Source organism: Perissodus microlepis, chromosome 2 (genome assembly GCF_051167445.1).
Source record: "Perissodus microlepis isolate ML-2025 ecotype Zambia chromosome 2, ASM5116744v1, whole genome shotgun sequence".
NCBI lineage: Eukaryota > Metazoa > Chordata > Actinopteri > Cichliformes > Cichlidae > Perissodus > Perissodus microlepis.
Genome location: NC_140462.1, coordinates 25,399,233 through 25,417,632, shown reverse-complemented (window position 1 = coordinate 25,417,632; position 18,400 = coordinate 25,399,233). Strand labels below are relative to the sequence as shown.

At 40.2% G+C, this 18,400-nt stretch overlaps 1 protein-coding gene across 1 annotated transcript in view; it reads right to left on the bottom strand.

Moving 5' to 3' along the window:
* Positions 1-2,579: 2,579 nt before the first annotated feature.
* The window catches only part of dgkq (diacylglycerol kinase theta), a 32,394-nt gene continuing 16,573 nt past the window's right edge, over positions 2,580-18,400 (bottom strand). Inside the window, exons 9-23 of the mRNA XM_084953334.1 lie at positions 18,167-18,381; positions 17,721-17,811; positions 17,507-17,561; positions 16,322-16,383; positions 14,365-14,515; positions 14,105-14,143; positions 13,016-13,131; positions 12,637-12,788; positions 11,273-11,421; positions 10,967-11,145; positions 10,004-10,104; positions 9,651-9,797; positions 9,466-9,577; positions 9,234-9,386; positions 2,580-7,558 (exon numbers count right to left, since the gene is read on the bottom strand). Coding sequence (XP_084809460.1) covers positions 7,460-7,558; positions 9,234-9,386; positions 9,466-9,577; positions 9,651-9,797; positions 10,004-10,104; positions 10,967-11,145; positions 11,273-11,421; positions 12,637-12,788; positions 13,016-13,131; positions 14,105-14,143; positions 14,365-14,515; positions 16,322-16,383; positions 17,507-17,561; positions 17,721-17,811; positions 18,167-18,381 — 1,821 coding nt within the window. The 3' untranslated portion in view covers positions 2,580-7,459. The remainder of the gene's footprint in view (positions 7,559-9,233; positions 9,387-9,465; positions 9,578-9,650; positions 9,798-10,003; positions 10,105-10,966; positions 11,146-11,272; positions 11,422-12,636; positions 12,789-13,015; positions 13,132-14,104; positions 14,144-14,364; positions 14,516-16,321; positions 16,384-17,506; positions 17,562-17,720; positions 17,812-18,166; positions 18,382-18,400) is intronic.

Below are 18,400 nucleotides of genomic sequence, written 5' to 3'. Positions count from 1 at the left end.
AGCTTTTTAAAATGTGGTTTTAGGCAAAATCTGAATTTTATTTCTGTGTTTTTCTTTCCCAGAGACAAATAAATATCAACTTATATAACACTTCGAGATAACTTCCCAAATAAGTGCCCACAGGTATTGCTGAGATGGCTGGACTTTGAAAAGTCCATCCAAAAAGATAAATAAAAAATATCCATCCAATAGTTTTCGTAAGTATAGAAAAAAATTAAAGTTCTGTTTTAGCTCGTCTTTAAAAAAAAAAAAAAAAAAAAGAGGTAAAAGCAGTGTGTTTATTACTAAAACTACTTCATTACAGGTAAAAACCCTCCTATTAAAGTACAAAAATGGCCAAAGTATTAGTAATGACACCATAAATACTCAGGTACAAATGAACAAAACCACAGCAGGTGGTTCAAAGAAACAGGTAAAGTGTACAAGCACAGTAGCAAATGGTAACACGTTTCGAAGTACAAATTAAAAGTACCACAGTGAAAAAACACAGATAAGCATATAAACATATATTTTTAAACACATATTAGTAATAAGACTTTAGAGAGAATTCTGTAGCAAAGATGGTAAAAGTATAACTTTGAGGGCGGGAAAAAAAAAACGTATCTAGGGGCAAAATCTCTGAGTTGTTCTAAGTTTGATGTTCCAGAGACCAAAGAAATTCAAATCAGGTTAAAAACGCTTCAAAGTAAATCAAACAAGTGCCCAGAGGTGTTCCTAAAAAGAGACAGAGTACAGGGACTTTCCTCTAGAAGAACTTTGTCTCATCACACTCATGAACACAAGCTTTGCTGTGCATTTAAAGTATACAAATTTACCACAGTACTGGTAACACCTTATTCTGAAAAAAGTGTTAAGTAAGGCTTTTAAAATCGTAGTAAAGGTTCTGTTATAAATCATGCTTTTGAAGTTTTATTTAAATAAAAAAAACTATCAATGTAGATTTGTAATGATACTGTGAAGGAATACTCTATTACAGGGTAACAATACCTACTAGTATTAGCAATAACACATTCAGTGTAGAAATATACTGAAACTGGTAATTTTATAAAAGGTTCATGTGTATGAGCAATACCATATTCTAGAAGTACTCAAAGTATGCTTTCTATTTAAGTAAAGTTACACAAATCTATCAAAATATGAGTAATGACAAATATAGAACAAGGTATAAAGTATAGTATAAAGTATGACTTATAGTATAGAATGCATTATAAGTACAAATAAACAAAGATATTGCCATTCCTACATTTAGTTTTACATAAATTGGAGTGCACGTGTATTAGTATAAATACTCTTACAGGAGATCTTTTCCAACTTTTAAACATCGTGTAGAAGTTACTCGCAGCTTACTCGTGTTAATATACTTGCACTGTTTTCATAAACTGTGGTGCTGATTTCATGCTTGGCTTGGCATTAAAATCTTCATAATGCGGGGTGAGAAGTCAAAGTGCAGAGTGAGCAATCGTTTCCCTCGCAGGCCATCTTTGATGAGTTGTTCGCCACATGCCCCCTGCTGGTCAGGCAAAGCATCACCACAGCTGCCGCTCTGACACCAACACACATGAAATACAAGCGTCAACTAATGAAGCCGAAACTACAGCGCCAAAAGTAAAAAAACAAAAAGAAACAGAAAAAAAGCTGCAGTTCCTTTAATGTCCAGCAGAGGCTCCGGCAGTGAGTCAGTCCCCATAGACTCCCATGTTAAAATCTTCAAATTTACAGCAGAAATAAACACGTTTACAGCTTGATACATAAACTGTTTTGGGGTCTGTAGATAATTTCTGCCTTCTTAACACCTGTATGAGGTGGAATGTTTGTTTTATTAAGGTTTAAAGTTTGCATTATTAGAGGCGTGGCCTCTTATTTCAAAGGTGGATGGTGACATGAAAAAGCAAAAATTGATTTACAAAATGAATGCTAATGCTAATCGTCACATTTACTTTTTATAATGATTAAATGATCACGTGCTTTTCTAGCTCGACTAGAATGTGTGACTAGAATGCTCCATCAGACGAGAATGGAGCATTTCTTTCCTAAAAGTCTTATTTTCAAACAAGGATTATATAAGAAACAGACATAAAACCATTTAATGGAATGTGAAACTGAATATTCATGGGTTTAGATGCAGATTTACAGGATTCAAATATTCAGTTTGGATTCAGGAGACAGACACTATCTCTACTTTTAAGATTAGGCTTCAAACTTTCCTTTTTGCTAAAGCATATAGTTAGGGCTGGGTCAGGTGACCCTGAATCCTCCCTTAATTATGTTGCAATAGGTGTAGGTTGCTGGGGATTCCCATGATGCATTGAGTGCTTCTTCTTCACTCACTATGTGTTAATAGACCTTCCTTTCCTTCCTTGGCTTCCTTCTCCCTGAGCCTGGTTCTGCTCAAAATATCTCAAAATTCTAAAATATTTTAAAATGTTAATTTCCCTGATTTTCATATTTACCTGTACCTGGAGAATCACAAATGGTCTTCTGTTGTGTTATTAATCTTTAAAGTGTGAACTCTGTGGAACAAAATCAGCAGGTTCTTATTCACAGTTTTCTTCTTCAAATATCAGACAAACCACCAAAGCTTAGTTCTTAGTCGGTCTTTAGTTTATTACAATTAGACACATAATTTAAACATTATATATATATATATATATATATATATATGCTAGATAATTAGCTTTAGTTATGACAACATTCATAATAACCTGAACGTCACATCTAAGAGCATCTGTAAAACAATTAGTGCAATTTATAATTTACAGTTAAAACTTAAAAAAACAGCTTCTGTCTGCAAAAATAGACAAATCATCTATTCAGAGAGAATTACAGCAACAGAAAACTGGAGGCACATCAGCTCAGAGTGAACACACCACTGCACCAGCAGGAAACACACACGTTAAACATCAGCGCACTCAGGGCGTCGAGGCGCGAAGGCCACGCCGACCTCGGCCTGGTGTCTGATACTTTGGACACTACAACGGAGGCACGACGGATGCAGAGAAGCAGAAAGTCAAAGCGGCGAGGTTTGACACAACAGAACGACTCGTATGGCACGGTGCGAATTACAGCGTGGCAAAAATGAATGAAGGCTTCCCCAGAAATGTGAGAAAGTGACCCAAAATCTCTGCATGTCTTTCAGCTGGGACATTCTTTAAGACCGAACAGGTGAAACAACGCCGATGAACTGTTTTTAAAGGAACAGGGGTGTGGCCGAAGGGGGCGGTGGGGGACCAGGCCCTTCTCAAAAGTGTGTCGTCACATCCAGATAGTTCTCAATGCTTCGCTGTAACTGTAACTATACAGCTATATAACTATAGACCCCCCCCCCCCCACACACACACACACACACACACACACACACACACACACGCACACACACACATGGCCTCACAGTGGTTTGGTCCAATGCTATTCCATAACTCTTTACTCAAAACAAAACATGTGCGAGACATTCTTCTGCCCATCAGCAGAATTAAACATATTTATCATCAATTTTGAAAACAAGTCTTCTGGTTTTGATCTCTTTCAAACTGTGAATCCATTTTAAGGATGAATTCTGGTGTAGTTCTTTTGCAGAGAAGTTACACTTCCTGCCCACTGCGGAGACACTAAAACAGAATCAACCACCTTTAATGAAAAGTTAACACAGAGGACTGACTGACCAGAAGAACGTGGTAACACATTAAGACTGGTGGGTGTATGGAGTGTTTCAAAGGTGTGACTGCAGCAGTTTTACTCATCGTCATCAGTGAAGACGAGCTCAAACGCTGCTATAAAAGCACAAAAACGCAGCTCTACATGGAACAAAGCTACAGTACTTCATGTAACAAACACTCTGACAGTACTTCATAAGTGTACAGTTACACAGCTACATCCTACTGCCAGTAGACACACAGCATCAAGTGTAGGAAAACACAACCTGCCTGAACGCACTTCAATCAGAGGTCGACTTGCACCTCTGTTTAAAGCCAGAAACCCTCGCTGTTGTTCATTATTAATCCTTTTTCTGCAGCGCCTCCTGGTGTGTCCACCAGGTTCTGCAGTTTGTTTCTCTAGAATAGGTGAACCAAAATTAAATGTTGCTGTGTATGAAAGTGTCTTCCAACCCTTCATTTTCTTTTTATTACAAGCTGATGTCTGGTTCACTTGTGGACGACGAGTCTGGGAAACCAGGAAATGTGAAATTTAAAGAGCTATAAATCATAATTTGGTAGGTTTTCAACATTTACAACAACTAATTTATCTTTATATACTAACCACTAACCACATGTGATGTTATCAGAGGAGACCTATTCTGCTTATTTCCAAACTCTATACTTTTATTCTGAGACTCCAGAAGAGCTAAAAAGCCGCTTCCTCTTGATTGGCCAACTTAAGGAGGCCTACCAAGGGGCAGCTAATAGAGCTTTCAGGCTGTACTTTGTAGCCATGCACGGGTTAACTGATAAAGAAAAAAAAATTCAGGCATACAAATTCTAATTTTTCCAATCACTTTTACATATGTTTAGCTGTGAGGCAGTGGCTGTTGTGATTTGGTGCTATACAAATAAAACTGACTTGAATAGAAATTCAGTATTTCAGTTTTGGAGATATTTAACATGAATATCTAACAACACTGAAATGCAGAAACATTGCATATGAGACAGAAAAATAAAATGAAGAAACGTGTAACATGTAAAACAGTAGAATGGTGGAAACTGGCCAAAAGAGCGACTGCAGAAAAGGGTTGAATGAAGCCATCGAGAGGTATTTCACCTTCATTAGTCAGATTTCATAAACTTCATTTTAAGGTTTAGAAAATAAAAACAACATCCTCGAATCTCAAACCAAGCACAGAACAACTATACATATTTTATCTTCTAGCACCAAATAACATGAAAATAAATCTATTAAGCACACGTTGATTTTAAGTGTACAAGTTACAGCCAAAGTACAGTTATTGAATGTTTTTGAGGCTACATCAAGAGCTGGAACCTTCAGCATAGGATCTTTCGTCTATTTCAAAGTTTTGAGCTACTTCATACTCTGGGAATGTGAACAAAGTGCCCCTTTCATTAAGTCCCTTCTCTCAGAGTCTTTAAAATGGCAAATGGAGCTCAACTTTGAGTCCTTCCTTTATGGTTAAAGAGCAGGACTCAGCAAAAAGGGGGAGATAAAATTTAAGGTTGGACTCTGCTGGCTCTGTTGTTTTAGGTCTGGTTTAGATTAAGTTGGGATTTTTGGATAAATTCAGCAATACAGAATTTAGATCGGACGAAGGCATCATCTACAAAGTGGTACTGAAAATGAAATAATTTGATTTATTAGATTGTTGTGCAAGGTCAACACACCTCTTACACAATATTTGAATTACTTTATACCTGACCTCATTGGTTACATTTACCACTGACCTTTTTACCTTTTCTATTTCAGTAACATTCAGACGAATTGAATTTGTTATTTCATTTGTATATGATATCTTTATAAGCTTGCTTAACAATATAGTATCTAGGTTAGTTTAACTGAAACCCTCAATTTGACTTATAAAATAAGTAGCCTAATATTACTATTACACATAGCAAAGTTCTGTTATAGCTAGTTACCCTAGCTAATATTTTAAGCTTACATTACCTAGCTACATTTTTTTTCAATTTTCAGGAAATGAAAACAGAGTTTTATTTCAGTTTTTAGTTCCTGATATGGACAATGAACAAATTCAATCTTTGAATAGCTTACTTTTTTTTAAAGTAGCTAACTAGCCTGCTAAGCTAATAATTTTAATAGTTTAAATTGAGAAAACTAGCTTAGCAGGAAGCTTTTTTAATGTAACAGGTCGTCTAGATAATTTCTGGCACCTGTAACTAAAATGGCACACAGTGAGTTAATTTTCTAATGTCTAAAAATTTAAAATAACTTTTATTGAGTGGTTTTGGCCTCTGCATTTTAAAAACGGACTCAAATGAATCATTTTCAGGTTACAAAATATTAGTCACGTTTTTACACTAGCCAAAAGTAAAGATTAGTGCTAGCTAAGTAACCATTCACTTAGTTTGCATCTTCAAGATGTTTGTGTTTTGTTTAGCTGCAAATGAACTTAATGAACAAAAGCAAAAATCCTGTTTAATAAACATACTTTCAATGTGCCTTAATGCACACAACTGACTAAAAAAAAAACTAGCTAACAAGCTTGCACAGTTACTAACTGCTACAGGAGTGTTATTAGGCTAATTTTCGTATCTGGTACACAATTTTCAAAATTAAATTGATTTAAATGACCACTGTTTGGGTTGTTTCTCAGTATCTCGAATAACCTGAGGGCTTGAACAAGTGCCATCACACACTTCTGTAAAATAAAAATTAAAAAATGTAAAAAATTAAAACATCAAAAATATCAAAACAGGCTCCTGTCAGAAAAATGTTTGTCTCTTTAATGCTATCCTAACTGGATGTTCTGTAGTTCTTATAAGAAATCTGCACTTGTATGTTATACTGTACATATATATATATATATTCTTCTGCTGATTGAAACTAAATTATTAGGTGGCCTTTGGTATTTTTTAAAATTATTCTAAATTATCTTGGAGTTTCTCTTGTTTTATATTTTCCAGTAAACACATTTCTATGTAAGACAAGGTTTACTGCAAGACTAATCTGTGTGAGCGTCAAAAATAAACAGTTCTTCTTTCCAGCTAACCCTGCTTAGCATAGCTCACCCTGATATGACTTTAATTACACTCAATAGTGTAAAATTTCTACACTGTGTGTAAATATTACTAAAGGATTTCACACAAGAAATCAAGAAGAAGAAGAAGAAGAAGAAGGGTAGTGGGGCCTCCCAGGAAATTACTGCTTTCGAGAAACATTATGTAGTAACAGCTTTTTAAAAAAACTGCCCGTCGCTGTCTCCAGTATCCGCTTTCTTCATATTTTCTGATGACAAACAGACCAACACTGAGGTCATAATTATTCTATAGCTGCACATTATTTTTCACGACTAAAGTTATTATATAATATATCAGCTGACACTGAGTACTGCTACTTACTGCACATATACAGTCACGTCCGGACAGACACTTTAAATACTTGTCTAGATTTTTTTTTCCAGCGCAGAGCTTATTCATACTGAGAAATGGTCAAAATTCAACACAATTTATTTTGCAGTCTATGCAGACATCCTGCTGTGAGTTATTTACTGTTAAGTAAAAAAGTTAGGAGTGGAATTATTAACCACGGTTACTGTGATTTCTGTAAATGGTCGGCGCCTGGACAGTAGGCATGAAATGCAATCCCAAGTGATCCATGACTTTCTCCCACTTTGCAAGACGGTAAACGTCCACGAGTCTGTGGTCCGTCGGCGGCCCGTTAGTGTCGCTGCAAAACTACATGAGTGAATTCACAGCTGGCTGCTGGCACCAAAACGGTTACCCATGTGCAGTAGCAGGAGGCAGATAACAGGCAGGACGGCCATTATCGGGTGATCGGGTCAGTGTCCATCTCTGGAAGAAGGACTATCCGAGTGTCCGTCCCTCATGTTAGCTGATGACTTCTTCTGCTTCTGCTTGGACTTCCTCAGCATCCGAACCTACAAACGGCAGAAGACGACAGAAGTGTAACCCTAAAAACTCCCAAACAAAGTTTTTTTCCTCACACAAACATATTCGAGGAGCCAAAATGGCTCCAAACTAAAACACAGACCATCTACAGGTGTATACATAATATATAACAAGCTACATGTAAAGATAAACTACAGGAAATACAACTGTAAAGATCACCTTCAAAGTAAAAGTTGCTCTTTACCATAGAACTTAACATGTTACAAAAGGTTCTACTTTTACTTTGAAGACATTCCCCGTTTCCCATTCGCATCACACTTTTAATAGATTAAGTACCACCGGGAGAGTAGTAACTTCTATGCAAACTGTAGGAGACCACATGAATTAATCATTAGCATCCATGAGGATCTGTCTGGACTTAATAGTTTAAGTTAATTTCTGCAGTTTAATTTGCAGTTTTTGCCGATTATCACAATAATCGCTGTATTTTCACAAAAAGATTGCATGTAATTGCCAACTTGACCCCATCCAATCACAGACTGATAGCAGATAAGAGATAACTCTGTCTAATTGCTGTTTCATTGCCATCTTGATGATTTCAAGATTGCATATTGGAAAATATCATCTGAAAAAGATTTATATACCTTTCAACAATGTCAGACAGTAACAACCTGGAGAGGGGTGACTTCTTTAGATATCTCCAATTAAGACATCACTTTAATACAGCTATTGTGTCCAAGGAGAGAAAGCCTTTAGTTCAAATTTTTATAGATGCATGTAAAGGGAAACTGACAAAAAAACAAATCTCTATGACCTACTCAATACTACAGATAGAAAGGAAACTGTCTACCAACTACATTAAACTCAGATGGGAGAAAGAGGCGGAATAAACCTATCTGAAGAAGATTGGTCTAATATATGTAAAACCATAGCCACTACTTCAAGCTCCGATTCATGGAGAGAGTTCACTTGGAAAAATACTCGGAGCTTTTTTTTTTTTTTTATCACCCCTAAAATTAAAGAACTCCAAAGTAAAAATGCTGAACATAGTAAATGTTGGAGGTAATGTGGATATACTTCAGTAGGCCACTTCCATACTTTTTGGGAATGTCCTAAAATCTCCCCCTACTGGACAGAAGTGGTTGAAAGAACCAAGCAGATAACTGGGTTACAGGTGGAGGGGAGCTTCAGTGTCTTTTACTTAGGCAACATAACAATTGGACTGAAGAAACAGGACAGATACCTGCTACAGATATTACAGGCAGCCAGCAAAAAAGCTATAATACGCAAGTGGTTGAATGGGGAACCTCCAACTGTTTCGGACTGGACAGAAATAACACACGAAATTCACGTTATGGAGCGACTAACCTCCTTGAGACTGTCCTCAGAAAAATGTGAAAAATACTGGAAGAAATGTAAATGTTTTCTTACTGAGAAATTACTTTGGAGCCTTGTGGTATTCCTTTGTATTACCTCTGGTAATAATATGTATCTGTTGTACATAATTTTCAACTTGTAACCTTGTGTATATCAAACTTCTACCTAGATGGCCTAATCCCCCTTCTGTTTTTTTGTTTGGTCGGTCCTTCTTCTGTTGTCTTATGTTCAAATGTTATTTTCTATAAAAATGGAAAAAAAACACTCACTAAAGTAAAAAAAAAAAAACAACACTACGGAAGCGTTGCAGGGACAAACGGAGTGTACCTTTGGTCCAGCAGCAGAGATGATGATGTGTCCCGGCGGCTGGATCCACGGTTCTCCATCCACCTGGACTGGTATCGGTTTCCTCAATGTCAGCCTGATGTAGTTCCCTTGAGCAATGCGAATCCCGGAACGGAAACCACTCTGCACCTGGCCCTGCGCACACACACGCACACAGTGTGGTAAACCCTCTGGATAAAACCAGTCTGTACTTCTTCACTCTAAACTGTCTCACCATGTGGACGACCCCTGTGACCCCAACCACCTCCAACAGGCCGTCATCGATGCTGGGTTTCTCATAGCGACTGTCGACCTCTGACCCCCAGAGATCAGCACCTGAACCCCAACTACACACAAGAAGATGAACGTAAGGTCAATACTGTGTGTGTCTGTGTGTGTGTGTATGTGTGTGTGTGTTACCTGGGTATATTGAGGAAGATTAGCCCCTCTATGTTGGGTAATGGGACTTCCTGCCCGTCCACGTGAAGCTGCAGCTCTTTGTGGAGACTCCTGGTGTGACTGATCTTCTGCAGGCCTACCTTCACATACACACCTTTGTTATGAAACCTGTGGAAGACAGGAAGCAAAAGGGCTGATGGGAAACGTGGTCTTCACTGTCAGAAACACGCACCAGTGCTTTCTGTAAAGTGCAATACCACTGATGGCCACTAGATGTCAACTACAAAACAATCCTAACTCTTATTCATAAAGCATCAACTTTAATGGGAAATTACAATCGACCACAAAATTCTGGCTCTCTCATAAATTTTCACCTGCTGGTGAATTTGTCGGGTTCGTCCTCTCGAGCCAGGTGGAAGTCGAGGCTGAGCTCCGCGTCGATACCGAGACCAAAGTAGTTGTTCATCTGGACAATCTGAGGGAAAGACAGATACTTCCATGATACTTTTATCCATTTTTTCCACCACAGCATCTGTATAAAAAACGGAAACATCCACAACCTGAGCGAAGTTAAACCAACCCTAACTTGTGAAAACAAAAAGAACTACAGGGATGCCCAGAGAACCGAGATCTCCACCGAGGCTAACATGATTTATTTAACTTTTTCTCTAAAGTGATCCCAAAATTTAACGGCTTGTTACATTTTTACTTTGAAGGGAGGTGTCCTGTCCACCCCCCTTCGGGTTCTGTGAAATTTGTGCATAATCTTGTTGTCAAACAATCATCGACCACCACTGGGCTCCACCTTGGCAGCGGAAACTACCGTAGCTTGTGGAGTTCATAGATATCCTTAAAATTAACAGTTTGTTTGGGTTTATGGGTTTTTCCTAACTCGCTCTGGCATCAGCTATGCAAAAACATCAGTGGAGTGTTTTTGGATGACATCATAGCCCCTCTACACACCAGGAGAAAAACTACCTCCCTCCAAAGTTCAGCTGATAGCTGGAACAAAGTAACATACAGATCCTTTCTGTTCTGTATGAAAGGAAAGTTGTGAGCAGCTGAAACTGAATCAAATGGCAACAACAAGCTTGTACTTCACTTCTGGCATCAGGAGAATGACCAGACTGCAGGATGTTTTCAGCTGATTGGCTTTCGGGAAGCAGTCAGTGGAACTTCTTGTTCCAGCTGTTACAGATGCATCTGAACTAACCATGACCATTGTTAGTTCATGGACTTTTGTCTGGTTGTAAAGTCTAGACCACGAACATGTTTCAGGTTTTTGGAAATTATGTTTTATCTCTTAATCTAATAATGATAATGCTTTTGGATCGGACCTTGGGTGGCTCCAAGAAGTCGTTCTCTTTGCCATCCTCTGAGACATCCTGGGCGTCCAGCAGGATGGTCCAGCGGTCCATCAGAACCTCATCAGCTTCATAAACCGACACTAGGATGTGGTAAGGGTCCTCACCACTGTAACCTGGACCCCACCGCAGGATACGAGCCAAGTCGTTACCTGACAGGACACAAATCAAACTCAGCTGTTTACCAGCAAGTTAAAAACTGCCAAGTGCCCAAATCGACTCAACAGGAACTCGTCTCTGTATTAGAAAACAAATAAAAGGAGCAGTGTTTGGTCTCACCTGTTCCTAGTGGTACAATGCCGATGGGCGGTTCGCGACAGGTCAGTTTGTGCCTTACAGCCTCCAGCACTCCAAGCACCCAGCCCACCGTCCCATCGCCCCCGCAGACCAGCACCCGAAACCGGGGAACCTCCCTGAACGTGTGCAGGCTGCAGAGCGAACAGTAGAGACAGTTTTACTGCGATGACCACAATTTAAAACAAGGTGAACATTTCTGACACCGACTGAAACTTCACAAATGTCTTTAGGAGATTGGTACCCCTCCACAGACTACCTGCCCAGACTGGAACCAGCTTCACTGTTTGCTGCTGGGTTGCATCTACAATGCTTTTGTTTCAGCTTTTTGTGGCTCCGTGAGATGATTTTATGTTACTTGGCAATGGTTTTTGTGGCTCTCGTTAGCTGTTTTGTGTCTTTTTTGTGGTAATTTCTCATCTCTTTGTACTCTGTCGCATCCCCCTGCAGTCTTATATTTATTTTCAGTTGTTCTGCATGGCGTTGAGGTTGTTTGCAACTCTTTCTAGAAAGCAGAACCACTTCAGTTTTCTTCTGTTTCAAATTTTAAAAATTAGGTAAAAACCTAAACAATTACTAACAAACCATAACAATAACATCATGAATAAACAGGCAAACGTCATTTTGTATCACCTTTTAACTTTGATGGTGATAAATCAGGTCTGCAGCAGACTGATGGAAATGTTGCCAGGTTTGCCAGTTAGTGTCACACACTACATGTGAAACCCACTGGTTTCCACCATTTTGAACCCTTAATATTATCTCAATATTTGGCTCCCAGAAGTGGAGCTAAGTTATAAGCTAATGATAGCTAGCTGAATTAGACATGACACAGATAAACAAAAAAAACATATAAAATAAAATCCTAGAAATAGTTAACCTCACAGCAGGTTGGTCAGATAACTGCATTAAAAAAGCTCCAGAAGGCTCCAACAGCACAAACACTCTGTGTGGCCTTTATTCCAGTCACAGAGGCCACGCCCCTAATAATTAAACTGTAAGATGAGTTATAAAACGTCCCCCCTGTACAGGTGTTATGAAGGGGTACATTTTGAAATTTGAACGTTTTGTTTTTCAGTGATGGGGTGGCCCTTTCTTTGGTGCTCGATTCTGAGTTTCTTTCATATTGAAGGACATTTAGGCCTCTTCAATAATTCTTCCCTAAGTAAATTTATTGCTGGTTATGGTTCCAGTGAGGTGAAAAGTTCAACAGAAATCAGAAGAGATCTGCTAACTGCAAACCCACTGCTATGTCTACAGTGATGATCTGTAGTTTGTTTTATAAAACAAGTAGTGACGGCGTCGGAAAATCCTCTGCTTTCACCGAGGAGGTGTGCTGTCGTCCTCACCCGGCCAGCGGGCTTCCGTTCATGATGTCGAAGACCTGGTGAGGGTTCAGGAGCTTCCGGAAGCCGTAGAGGAGCTCTCTCCCCTTCAGACCACCACTCTTCGGGTTGACAAACACCAGCAGAGGACACACGTCTGCTCCCAGCGTGTTGTGCTGAAAGGAAAACCAGATGCTGGTGAGATGTTGGGCAGAGGTAAGAGACATCTGGAAGCTGAATGGTTTTATTCAGTGTGCTTGTTTCCAGAGATTTTCCTGGAGCTCTTTAAGCACCGCAGCCTCATTACATCTGCTCGGTTCGGTAAGAAGACACCAAAACTCCTCGTGCTAAGAGTGTGTTCGCAGAGCCTGAGTTTAATGAGGCGTATTTGAACAACAGTTACCGTGATCGCCGGAATGACCAGCGAGGTGAGCGTCTTGTTGTTGATGGAAGTATCTTTAGCCAGCATGTAGATCCTCTCCGCTTCAGCGAAACACGAGATCTGCAACACCACCGCACCTGGACACACACACACACACACACACACACACACACACACACACACACACACACACACACACACACACACACACACACACACACACACAGGAAAAATCTGAGTTTGATGTCTCAGACTCTCAGTTTATCTCAAACCAGCTGCTGCTAACTTTCTTCTAAGACAGCCATACCTTATAGGTTTAAACAGAAGGGGGTGGAGCTTGTAGGTCTGAGATGACCATATTAGGAATATAACTCTTTGTGACATCATATAGAGCCAATGGTACAAAAAGCCAACTGAAACCAAGTGTTTAGAGCATATTAAGGCTGAGCTGTGGGATCTGTACGCACTGAGCTCATCATTAGAAACTCTGACTGTGTTAAATATGAACATCCATCACTGAGACAGGAAACCAGGTGTGATCAGAAAGAATTTGCTCTTAAATAATACAAAGTCATGGTTTTGAGGTTCATCGGGCCAGCAGTGTGACCATCAGCGTTATCATCATTTCTTTAAATATTTGTCCCCCAGGGTCGGACAGCGAACACAGACTTCTGACGGAGAAAACCGAAGGAAGCGACGCCAGTGATGCCACCACTCAACGCAATGTTCAACGCACCCTACCTGCTCAGCAGGTTTACCTCACTGCACCTTTGAGCACAGAGAAAAATACAGCTGAAGAGTCACCATTTCAACAAACCACAGGAGTTCAGCTGCACCTGAAGATGACCTTGAAAAGATCTCTGTCCATCAGGCGACGCTCGAGTCCTGCTTCCCACTCTCACCATGGTTATCTTGCAGTTCACAGATTTCTTCTGACATAAATTCAGTAAGATGTGTTCAAATTTATTTACCCATAAGGACACAAGAAGTCCTCGTGGGACAGAACCAGTGTGAAAACTACAGAAGGTGATCTGAGCAGAAGGAGGCCAGGAAAGACTACATGTGTCCTTAAACCTGCCCAGCAGGCTGCTTTCATGACGGACGACTCACCTTGATTGAGATAAAAATTGCTGATGGTGACCAGGTGACCTGCAGAGAGGAAGAGGAGGACAGGTGAGTCAGAGCGGCAGAATTAAACCTGAAATTAACAGTTAAGGGGAAATGAGCCTGAACATAAAACTTCGGTTTGAATAAAAACACGACAGAGCTTCACTTTTTAACTTCGTCACACGCTTTAATCACGTTTGGTTCACATCCACCCACCAGAGGGCGCCGCAGGAGGAAAGCATGCGTTTTTTAAAGCGACTCACTCTTGATGGCGAGGTGTTCCTCGATCAGCTGCGTGTACTTTTCTGTGGTGAGCAGGGGGGGCAGCCCTCCAATCAGCAGCTCCACCCGCACCGCCCGGTTCTTGTTCTCCACGATGTAGAACCGAGTCTGATTCATCTGCCGCAGAGACACCTGCACATAGCGCGACGCCACATCACCACGTCAGGGCGCGTCCACCATCTTTTTATTCTGCACTATGGTTACGATCTAACTGAGGCACAACGCAGGAATGACCACAAAGTTCCCTGAATTAGAGGCAAGCGGTTAGGATGCAGACCACGAGTCCCCGACCTTTACCTGCCCGTCATCTCTACGTTTCCCCTCCCTCTCCCTCTCGATGGTCACAAAGACAGAAAGCATGCAGACAAAATAAAAGATTATGTAAACACTTGCAGATGAATTTTGCAAACTGAATAACGAGTGGCTCCACAGTGGAGTGGTTAACACGTTTGTCTAACACAGGGGTAGGCAACTCCAGGCCTCGAGTGCCGGTGTCCTGCAGGTTTTAGATCGCACCCTGGGTTAACACACCTGAATCAAATGATTAGTTCATTACCAGGCCTCTGGAGAACTTCAAGAAATCCTGAGGAGTCATTTAGCCCTTTAAATCAGCTGTGATGGATCATGGACACATCTAAAACCTCCAGGACACCGGCACTCGAGGCCTGGAGTTGCCTACCCCTGGTCTAACACATGGAAACGTCTGACAGCGAGAGGAGACTGAAATCCCTGCGAGGACTGCAGATCCTAACCATGCACAGCAGGAGACGCCGAAAGAAGCAGAATCAGCTAACTGATGCTGGCGGCTTTGCCACAGAGAAAACAAAGAGTGTCACCCTCTGCAGAAACCATTATTTTTAAAAATATTTTAAAAATATTTATATTTGCAGCTCGGATATCCAGCTTAGCAGACTTATATACCTGCAACTAAAATAATAATAATAATAATAATAATAATAATAATAATAATAATAATAATAATAATAATGCAAAAAAAAAGAAGAAAAAAAGTGATGTTTATTATAGTGACACGTGTCTCTGTCAGAGTTACTACAGTAACTAAAATTAAACCCCAGACTAAAGCTGGGTGTTAAAAGTGTATAATCAAAATAAAAAAGAGAAGTGAAACGATGCTGTGTACCAACAACACGAGGTCAGTGTGGCTAAATCTGTCGACACATCGAGCATCAGCAGGCTGCGGTGCACTTCTTCCTCATGCTGTGTTTGAGCTGTAAACGCTCATAAACACTTCTTTTCTTTGTTCTTATGAAACATACTTCAAGAGTTTTGTGGTGAGCATAGCAAACATTCTCTAGGAGCTGGTAACGGATAATAAATACTGATTTGTAAATAACAGGACAATAAACAGAACTTTTTATACAATATTATACTGCAGAATACTTTTAACTATGCAGCTCATCCTCTTTTTGTTGACAGTACTCACTCCACCATAAACACAATCAACAATGGAAACGTAGCTTTAGAAAGCTCTAAATATTGCTGTTACCACTGTGACCTTCACATCAATCTACTGACCTTGTAGGAGAGGTCAGAGGTCAAATTATGTTGGACGAGACCTTCTATATGTTGAATCATGTTTTCTAAGTCAGTTTTGCACCAATTAATCATGAAGTTAAAGAGATGTAAGCCAAGCTTTAATGGACCGCCAACACCAGCCCACTCTGCACTCTTACAGAGTTTTATCAGAATTCATTCAAAAATTTTTGTGCTTTCGTGTTTACAGACAGAATGACATGCAGGCGCTACCAAAACCTTACCCTAACTTGGTGAATATAATCTAATATATTCATATAATCTGACCTCAGACACGTGGCTAGTCACTAATCTTTGGATGTGCAAAAGGCAACAATTAAATGCATCACTTATTCTCAGCGTTGGCATTTATGAAAGTTCATGAAATCTTGTTTGTCCTCTTACCTTCCTGATCTCCCGCAGTTTGTCCCGAAGCTTTTCCTGAGGAGTCAGCGTCTGTCTCTGCACTGGACGACAGAGACAGAAAGGTCACGACCTTCTCCGGTATCACATAGAGCTTCTGCAGAGCATGGCAAGACTCCACGCTCTGCTCTAAGGTCCAGGTTTATGGTTTTAGAAGCGCTGAAGAAGGTGCGTAATGTTTAAAATGAAGAGAATGACAGCGGCTTGTACTGTGTGCAGCTCAGGTGTGGGTGAAGTATTCAAAACACTAAACTGAGCTGAAAATATTCATGGGCCAGAAGCAGCTCCACGCTGACCACGAACCACTTCAAAAATGGATCTACAAAAAAAAAAAAAACCCACACTCTGACGTGTTCTAGAGACCTAATGTATTTCATTGTGATCTTGCATGTTCTCTGAGAACATGGCTGAAATTTGATATTGGCTGAGCATCTGAAAAAGTAAGTTTAACAAAAAACAAAAGAAAATCAAAAGCTGTATTGGGTGTGGCTTAAAGGCAATCTCAAAATAGGGGGCGTGGTCAGAAATGCACCAAATATGGGCGGAGCCTATTTAAAAAACTCTATTTCAATAATTGTTTATTAATGGTTGTACAAAGTAAGATTTAAGTAAGATTGTAAGACCTGATTCATATTATATATTATATTATATTAAATTAATCGGTGACTTTAATTTTTTTTCTCACCATAAATAAATTTGTAATCTAAACTATCTGCAATTAAAATTTTACCCTTGCAATTTCTGACCTTCATACTGGACCTTCATGTGGCTCATACATCAGAATGCTGAACTCTATGAAAAGCTTGAAATCAGTGATTGTTTTTCTAGACAAATCTTTTTTTTTTTTCAACTTAAATCTATGAATGGTTTTTATTAATAGTGATAATAAAATAAGATTTAAAACAGGAAATCTGTACAAGAACAATATGGTTCCTGTAGTTGGTCCTGCTTGGTCGAGCTGTAGAAAAGAGGCCCGTGATTGAGTGATAAACGATGTAATAGGGACATATGAATAACACCGCATCATCATCGTGTCAGCATTAATATGTGCTCTACCGCAGTGCTCATACTCGTTTTTCAGATCAGCTGCAGGTTGGGTTATTTTACTTCACATGATTTCAGTCACCAAAATGTGATTTTGTTTTTCCTCATGCAGGTAGTTCTCACCTTGCTTGCTGCTCATGCCGACCTCCAGCAGAGAGAATTTTGATAGATCTTCCTCCTGAAACCGCACATATCATCGACACCATCAGTGGTTTCAGGGCTGAACTTACATAAACAGCTCAAATTGCCGATTGAAGTATAAACTGCTCAAATGTCCTGCTCATGTTCATTCAGGCATTAATATTAGCCTGGACGCGTCTAACACTTGTAATTTTACCTGTCTGTCCAGCTTACTGAGGACCTCGGCGAGGACCGAGGACGTTGTGCTGCTGTCTGAGACGGAAACCGAAATGAAAGCAACGCCTGACCTGAAACACAAAAACAGTTAGTTGACAAAAACCAGGGACTCTGTGTGTAACGGGTGGATGTAGCTTCCAGGTTTGATGGGCTTAAATATGCATTAAATCCAATGACCTGCAGAGGGCGACTCCTCTGGCTGCAAACAACTGTGGTTGTACACGTTTATGGTCTCATTAGTCATTAGTTTGAAGGACTATATACAGGACGATGATCATGTCAGGAATTTTGATTCAATCAAAGTGGGCGGGGTTACCTCGTGATTCAACCAGTGGGTGACATCACAGTGGCTACGTTCATCTCTTATACACAGTACGTGACAAAAGGTTGCTTTCTTGTGGTGGACAGAGTCCTGACTAAACTCACCTGGGCCAGTCAGTGTACAGCTTGATGACCTCAGTGACTCGGGGTTTTGCCCTCAGCAGCCACGAGTCGCCTCCGTCCTTCAGCGAGTTCCTGTTGTCCGGGCTGCCGTTGCGGTTCAGGATGTCGTCGCTGTGCAGACGCTGCAGGCCGCCGATTTCGTGCAGCTCGAAGTCCTGAGGGTCGTCGGGGAGGTAGAAGGCCCTCAGCGCCGCCTCCTGCAGGACAACACAGGTA